At 46.6% G+C, this 7,965-nt stretch overlaps 1 protein-coding gene across 2 annotated transcripts; it reads left to right on the top strand.

The window, feature by feature from the left end:
* The first annotated feature begins 1,200 nt into the window (after positions 1-1,200).
* LOC118996344 (zinc finger X-linked protein ZXDB) lies at positions 1,201-6,996 on the top strand. 2 transcript variants are annotated; one of them, XM_037059699.1, is made up of 2 exons: positions 1,202-3,897; positions 4,035-6,996. In XM_037059699.1, the coding sequence occupies exons 1-2, from the start codon at positions 1,465-1,467 to the stop codon at positions 4,038-4,040; spliced, it is 2,439 nt and encodes an 812-aa protein (XP_036915594.1). In that variant the 5' UTR covers positions 1,202-1,464; the 3' UTR covers positions 4,041-6,996. The 2 variants fall into 2 exon arrangements, with proteins under 2 accessions (XP_036915595.1, XP_036915594.1); XM_037059700.1 differs by lacking the exon at positions 4,035-6,996 and having other exon boundaries at positions 1,201-3,903.
* Positions 6,997-7,965: the final 969 nt, after the last annotated feature.

Here is a 7,965-nt window from a genome sequence, read left to right as displayed (position 1 = left end):
AAAGCTGAGGCCTGTCCTCCTTGTGCTGTGAGACTGGACATAAAAATGTCCATGCCGGACCCGATGGTGGAAGGGCAGAGTTGGCCTAGGTCGTGCACTGTATAGAGAGAACCAGGCAGTGGTTTTGTCACCGTGGGAGATTGTAACCCACCCCGCCCTTCTTTTGATGTTGCTCCTGTAAGTGCTGACTCTAATACGTGGCTCCTAGATGAACAGCATGCTCCTCTAAGAATCCTAGGAACTAGTTTCAGAAGATAACAGACCCCGACCCTCAGGCATTCCAGCGCCAGGAGATTTGCTGACCTTCAACCGCGGAGCCCTGGGGCCCGTGAAGCCAGCATGGCTAAACCAAGATGATGCACACTGGACCCCCGACTTGCCTTACTGGAACGGACCCTGCTCCTCCGCACTAGAGAACTTTGCAACCCCCCTCCCTTGATCCCTTGGTTCTGTTCCCTTCTCCCTCCTCATAAAACACCTCTGCCTTCACTGAGAGGTGGAGATGGGCTTTGAGACGGGGTCCCCCATCTTCCAGGAGACGGGCTTTGAGACGGGGGTCCCCCATCTTCCAGATAGCCAGCTGTTGCAAATAAGCCACTCTCCTTTACACGGGCACCTGTCTCTGGAGTACTGGCTTTCCGCAGTGGCAGGCAGCCGGACCCGCGTTCGGTTACAGTTGGGGTTTTCCAGATTTCAGTAGAAATTGTTCCATCCCCCAGGCTTTGCGTTTCTAGGCTGATCAGTGCTGATCTGTTTTGGCCCCACCTCTTACTGGTTGTAATTTCTGCATCAGCAGAACAACAACAACAACAAAAATTAAGTATGTGCCACACTTTCCTGCTCAAGACAATTCTGGATATGGAAGTTGGCCAGGAAAGCAAACAACAACGACGACCTCATTTTCAGTAGCAATTCCTAGCGGCAGGGTAGAGTAACGCTGACACAAACTGTATTCTCTGAGGAATAGTCTCTCATCTATCAATCCAGCCAGCCAGCCAGCCAGCCAGCCAGCCAGCCAACGATTTTTCACACATGAGCAGTACTAAGCACCGTGCTTAGCACTGGGAGGGGCCGCGGGTGTTTGTTTTGGGATATACAGGGAGGTACCGGCTTCGGCTGCCTTTAGCAGACAGACGGGTAGGTATTCCCGCAGCATTTACCAAGTGAACTGTCTCTTGCCCATTACCTGGGAAGATCTGCTGGATTTCCTCCTCGTGTTAACGGTGGAATTTATTTATGCATACCAGGCTCTGCCTCTGGGCTTTCTTTCTGTTCCAGAGACCCAGTACCACAATATTTAAATCACTGTGGCGTTAAACACGTTTTAATATCTGATAGGGCCAGTTTCTGCGCATTGCACATTTTTTTTTTTTTCCTTTCAGGAACGTGTTCGGGCCCGCGGCAGGGGGCGGGGTCGCACCTCCTCCGCGGCTCTGGTTCCAGCAGAGCCTCTCAGACGCGGAGATGGAAATCCCGAGGCTGCTCCCGGCTCGCGGGATGCGACAGGGCGGCGGCGCTGGCAGCCCCGCGGGCGGCGGCCGAGTCCACGGAGGCCCTGACCCGCGGGCTGGCCAGGCCCCCGCGCGCCGCCTCCTGCTGCTCCGGGGCCCCCAAGATGGCGGGCCCGGGCGGCGGCGCGAGGAGGCCCGCGCGGCCTCACGGGGCCCGGGCTCGGGCCCGAGCCCTTTGGCGCCCAGGCCCGATCAGGCCGGCGGCGGCGGCGGCGTCTGCGGCGGCGGCGGTGGCGACTTCTTCCTGGTGCTGCTGGACCCGGTGGGTGGCGACGTGGAGACCCCGGGCGCTGGCCAGGCCGCAGGGCCCGTCTGGAGGGAGGAGGCAGAACCCGGCCCAGGGCTCCAGGGGGGCGAGAGCGGCGCGAACCCCGCGGGCCGTCCTGCGCCAGGGCCCCGCTGCCTGTCCGCGCTCCCCGCCCCGGCCCCGTCCCCGATCCCCGCCCCAGGCCTGGGCCCCGCCGCGGCCTTCGCGGGCACCGTGACCATCCACAACCAGAACCTGCTGCTGCGCTTCGAGAACGGCGTCCTGACCCTGGCCACGCCCCCGCCGCCAGCCTGGGAGCCCGGGGTCGCGCCTGCCCCGCAGCCCGGCGGGCTGGTCGCCCCGCAAGCGGGGGTCGCACACGCCGCGCAGCCGGGCGACTGCCCGGAGCTGCCGCCGGACCTCCTGCTGGCCGAGCCGGCCGAACCGGCGCCCGCCCCTGCGCCCGAGGAGGAGGCGGAGGGCCCGGCCGCCGCCGCCGAGAGCCCCCGCGGGCCGCTGGGCCCCGGCCCGGGCGTGGTGCTCTACCTGTGTCCAGAGGCGCAGTGCGGGCAGACCTTCGCCAAGAAGCACCAGCTGAAGGTGCACCTGCTGACGCACAGCAGCAGCCAGGGCCAGAGGCCCTTCAAGTGCCCCCTGGGCGGCTGCGGCTGGACATTCACCACCTCCTACAAGCTCAAGAGGCACCTTCAGTCGCACGACAAACTGCGACCCTTCGGCTGCCCCGCGGAGGGCTGCGGTAAGAGCTTCACCACCGTGTACAACCTCAAGGCGCACATGAAGGGCCACGAGCAGGAGAACTCGTTCAAGTGTGAGGTGTGCGAAGACAGCTTCCCCACGCAGGCCAAGCTCAGCGCCCACCAGCGCAGCCACTTCGAGCCCGAGAGGCCCTACCAGTGCGCCTTTTCGGGCTGCAAGAAGACGTTCATCACGGTGAGTGCTCTGTTTTCCCATAACCGTGCCCACTTCAGGGAGCAGGAACTCTTTTCCTGCTCCTTTCCTGGCTGCAGCAAACAGTACGACAAGGCCTGTCGCCTGAAAATCCACCTGCGGAGCCACACCGGCGAGAGACCTTTCCTTTGTGACTTTGACGGCTGTGGCTGGAACTTCACCAGCATGTCCAAACTGTTAAGGCACAAAAGGAAGCACGACGACGACCGGAGGTTCATGTGCCCTGTGGAAGGCTGTGGGAAGTCTTTCACGAGGGCCGAGCATCTGAAAGGCCACAGCATAACCCACCTGGGCACGAAGCCTTTCGTGTGCCCCGTGGAAGGCTGCTGTGCCAGGTTCTCCGCCCGCAGTAGTCTCTACATTCACTCCAAGAAACACTTGCAGGATGTAGACACCTGGAAGAGCCGTTGCCCAGTGACCACCTGTAATAAACTCTTCACGTCGAAGCACAGCATGAAGACCCACATGGCCAAAAGGCACAACCTGGGCCAGGATCTCCTGGCTCAGCTGGAAGCTGCGAATTCTCTCACACCCAGCAGTGAACTGACCAGCCAGGGACAGAGTGATCTCAGTGATGCAGAGCTGGTGTCTCTCTTCTCTGATGTGCCTGGCAGCAGTTCTGCTGCGGTGCTGGACACGGCATTGGTGAACTCGGGCATCTTGACTATCGATGTGGCTTCTGTGAGCTCCACTCTGGCCGGGAGCCTCCCTGCCAGCAACGGCAATTCCTTAGGGCAGGCTGTGGACCCGCGCGCCTTGATGGCCACCACCGACCTCCCTCAAAGCCTGGATACCTCTCTCTTTTTTGGAACGACAGCCACCGGTTTTCAGCAGGGCCCCTTAGATATGGATGATGTCACCAGTGTGAGTGCGGGGCCATTGGGGTCTCTGGGCTCTCTGGCTATGAAAAACTCCAGTCAGGAGCCCCAGGCTTTGACCCCCAGCAGTAAGCTGACTGTGGACACGGATGCTCTGACGCCTTCAAGCACCCTTTGTGAAAACAGTGTCTCAGAACTACTGACGCCGACCAAAGCAGAGTGGAACGTACATCCTGACGCTGACTTCTTTGGACAGGAGGAAGAAACCCAGTTTGGATTCTCCAACCCGGTGGGAAACCATGGTTGTCAGAAGGAAACAGATCTGATCACAGTGACTGGCAGCTCATTTTTGGTATGAACTCGCTATTCATTCCTCGCCACGTGGCTTACTTTTATTAATTATGCTCATTTTCAAGGATGTTCTGGACTAATTGTGTAACTGCGCTTCTTCTTCTTCTTCTTCTTCTTTTCTTTCTTTCTTTTAAACAGGTTTGAAAAAGAACAGAGCCCCAGGCTACAAGTTGGGCGGTTTCCTTGCTGATCTGGAGTCTGGAACTGATGAGTTGTGTGGCCCTGAGCAAGTCACTTAACCTATCTGAGCCTTAATGTCCTTATTTATAAAATGAGGTGGTTTGAATAGAGTGTTTCTAAGGTTCTTTATTCCTTATAACATGCTTCTTTCCATGAAAAATATGACATTTTTTAGTAACAGCATCGCATGTGCTTTAAAAAAAACATGCATAAAGTACACATAATTATGTAATGAGTATTTATGTTTTTGCCACCTATCTTCAACAATTATCAATTCATGAACAATCTTGTTTATCTAATCTCCACTTTAATCTTTTTCCAATATTATTTTGGAATAAATACCAGACATCACATTATTTTATAATTGGTTTCAACCATAAACACTTTATAGTTTTATAAGTTTATGGGCTCTTTTTGGGGAAAACTGCAATTCTATTATCATACTTAAAGTTAACAATAATTTCTTAATGCTAATAAACATTGAGTTAGGGTTCCAATATCCAGTTGTCTCATAAATGATAATTGTTTTAACATTTTAATAATTAGGCTATTAATTAGTCATGTGTTTTTTATTTTTTAAATTGAGGATTTGTAAAGTTTTTTTATATTTTCAATTACTTTTGACATACAATGATATATTTTAGGTGTACAACATAGTTATCAGCCATTTGTATAATTTACAGTGTGAGCAACCCAATTAGAAGTGTCTTCCTAATCTATATATTTACCCTTTGCCAACTTTTCTTGCAATTTTATTCATTAAAGAAAACAGGTAGTTTCACATGTAGCATTTGCCACAGTCTTAAGTTTTGTTTATTACATCCCTGTGGTGTTAAAGTTCCTCTACCCTCTGTTTCTTTATTTTTATAGTTGGATCTAGAGACTTGATCAGATTGGAAATAGGACTTTTTGTGCAGGAATGTTTCATAGGTTGTGTTGTATTCTTTTATCAGGTGAGATATAATGTCTGGTATTTTCTTGTGATATCTGTAACTGCTGCTGTTCATTGCATTAATCCATGATTACCTGTGCTTCATATATCGTGAGTTATTCATGTAGAGTTTCTATTATAGCAGAGAAAGAAATGCTATTTAAGGTATTTATAAAAAACTTAATAGAAATGATCAATCCCAAAATATTTTCTTAAACAACGATAGAACTAACAAGAAAAAAAGATAGCAAAATAAAATGTTGGCTATTCTCACCATTTATCTTTCTGACCTCTTTTGATATGGGAGGCTTCCTCGTAGAAATTGCCATCCAGGACTTTGATATGAGATAGATTCAGGGTCAAATTTGTGATGGTTAAAGAGGCCTTGCATAAATTAGTCTCACAAAACCTCAGTTTCCTAGCTGTCAAATGGTTATAGCAATGCACACACATGGCTAACAAACCTTTGATTTTCCAGTTTTTAAAATGTGAGGGGAAATATCCACTTTGGCATATTTTGCTGTGCTTATATAATCTTTCTACCCCCTTGTTCCTTCCTGCTTTAAGGGAAAAATTGGGGTAATTTAGCCCTTATTCTTGTTCAGACAATAAGGTTTATGAGGGTTAAGATGAAGCAGGATAGGTAATCTTTTTATTCCCCCCACTGAATAAATTTCTACCCAGAAAAGTGTATGGAAAAATTCTAGGTATTCCTCACAGGCATTTTTTAGCATCTCTCTCCATTAGATAAATGTGACACCATCTTTGCTCTGCTTTCAAAGTCAGACTTCACTGTGACTGTGGATCCTGCTTTTGCACAAATCGCTGATAATGGAACAGAGAAGGTCTCCTCCCATGGTCTGGAGAGCTCACTGTTTGCACTTTCCTAGATTTGGTAGGAAAGACTGAATCCGAACATTGTGTAAACTGTCACCTTGTGAGTGTGGTATTTTGAATTTTGTGGAACATCTTCACAACTGGTGAAGATGAAGAAAGCTTACTTTGTTGTTCAGAATGACCCTGTGCTGTAGTTTTGGCAATGTCTGTGCTTTGGCTCATGTGACAGTTTAGCCAACTCACATTCCAAATGGGCTTTGGCTAGTGACTGACAGTTCTATATATAGCTTTAAAAAAGAAGATAAGTTCTTTTCACTTCTCCCTTCTCACCCATCCAACTTTCATGATTCGTTGCTGTGTGTCATAACTAGCTGCCGTTTTCCACTTTAATTGGTTTAGTACCTTCTGCTTTCTTCTCACTCCACTCCTTTGCATGTACATTCCAGTTCTTGGCCATGCCTTTCTTTTTTTTTAATAGTTAGATCTTTTCCTGCCTCTATCTCTCATACATTTGCCTCATGGCCTGTTTCCTGCCAGTGGTAACATTTGCTGAGTGTACACTGCAGTTCTGTGTGTATAGTAAGAAGTTATTTTCTGAGCTTAGATAATAATGTGTGTGTATGTGATGTGACTCGGATAATGGGAGATTATTTTCTATACTCTAAAGTGAGAAGTAGTTTTCTGTTTATTTCCATTTTTAAAAAGTTTTTACAAAGGAGTTCTGCTAATTAATTCTCATTTGCTCTATTGTATTAGTCCAATAGTGTTTGCATGTGAATGTCTGTGGATGACAGATATTGTGGCACTTTGGCAGTGCACTAAAACTTTTCCCCTTTGAAATGTTTCTGTACTGTGTGTGGGGAGGGGTATACACACATATATTTTTACAGTGGTTGTATTCATTTATTGAAAAAATTAGTCATACTTTTGTAAATCAAAGAAATGCACAGAATTCCATTGTGTCTACTCATTCAATGGTTTATCTCTCTTTGCTTTGGAAATATTTATATTCATAATGTGCATTTCAAAAATATTGTCAATCATTAAAGCCTCTTAAATAGACCACTATTTTTCATGTCTGACAGATATGTGTGTTAAGTATTGAAATGAACACACAAATAGCGGACAGCAAATAAATTATTTAAACATGAAGAGAATTTAATACTGTGATTTAATTTTTTAATTCCTTAAACCGGCCTCATTCCAATAAAAATTCATAATCTATGTTTTTAATACTCCTTGCTGGAATTTTCAAATGGCATGTAACTTTTCTGAAAACTAAAATCTTTTGTCTATGAGCTCACAGTTTCACTGAACAAATTTATTTAAATGGTTTCTCTTTCAACACCATTTTCTAGAAGAATGGCAAAGCCTTTATACTTTCAATGTAAGAAGTTTAATTTCTATTAGTGGTAGCATAAAGTTGCCATCACTCCTTTTAAGTAATGGTACATATTTTCATTTAATCTTATTTCCTTTGTGTTTCTCCTCAGTTATTGGTTTTTATTAAAAATCTTGCCAATTGAAAACACAGTAATAATGTGATGCATTAAAAGAAGAGTGTTTTCAGGGGCTCTGTTGATCATGTTGATCATAAGTTAAAAATATATTGGCCTTGACATTTTTATCAAGTAGTGTAATTAATATAATACAACACTTGAGTAGCAAGAATGAAACATGGATAATTAATGAAGTTTATTTGTCTCTGTGACCTAAACTCTTCATGTTCTTATCAAGAACCGTATGAGAAGGCAGTTTGTTAGCTGGGAATTCCGCTGTATCTATTCAAATTAATATTTATTAACATCATTGTGCAAAACACAAAATAACATATTGAGGGTTCTATGAAAAAAGTAACATGCAACTCTGACCTTTCATAGTTGATAGGAAGAGATCAAAAACATATATTAAACAACTGGAGAACAAAAACGGGAAAAGTTTAATGTGGTACTAAAATGACTAAGGTGAAAAAACAGTAAAAATAATAAGGATTTTATTCTGAGCATGGATGAGAGCCAGTGAACATATTTTACTAGAGAGTGATGATGAAAAATGTCTTAGTAAGGCAAAGCTTTTGTAGTGATTCAGGTGAGATAGGATGAAGCATGAAGCCTGGACTAG

This window comes from Sturnira hondurensis, unplaced genomic scaffold (assembly GCF_014824575.4).
Source record: "Sturnira hondurensis isolate 20B ecotype Veracruz unplaced genomic scaffold, ASM1482457v3 Scaffold0011256, whole genome shotgun sequence".
NCBI lineage: Eukaryota > Metazoa > Chordata > Mammalia > Chiroptera > Phyllostomidae > Sturnira > Sturnira hondurensis.
This window is presented reverse-complemented; position numbering and strand designations above follow the sequence as displayed.

Excerpts from the sequence above, each read along its gene's own strand:
- LOC118996344 (XM_037059699.1), top strand. The coding sequence starts at position 1,465 with ATGGAAATCCCGAGGCTGCTCCCGGCTCGCGGGATGCGACAGGGCGGC.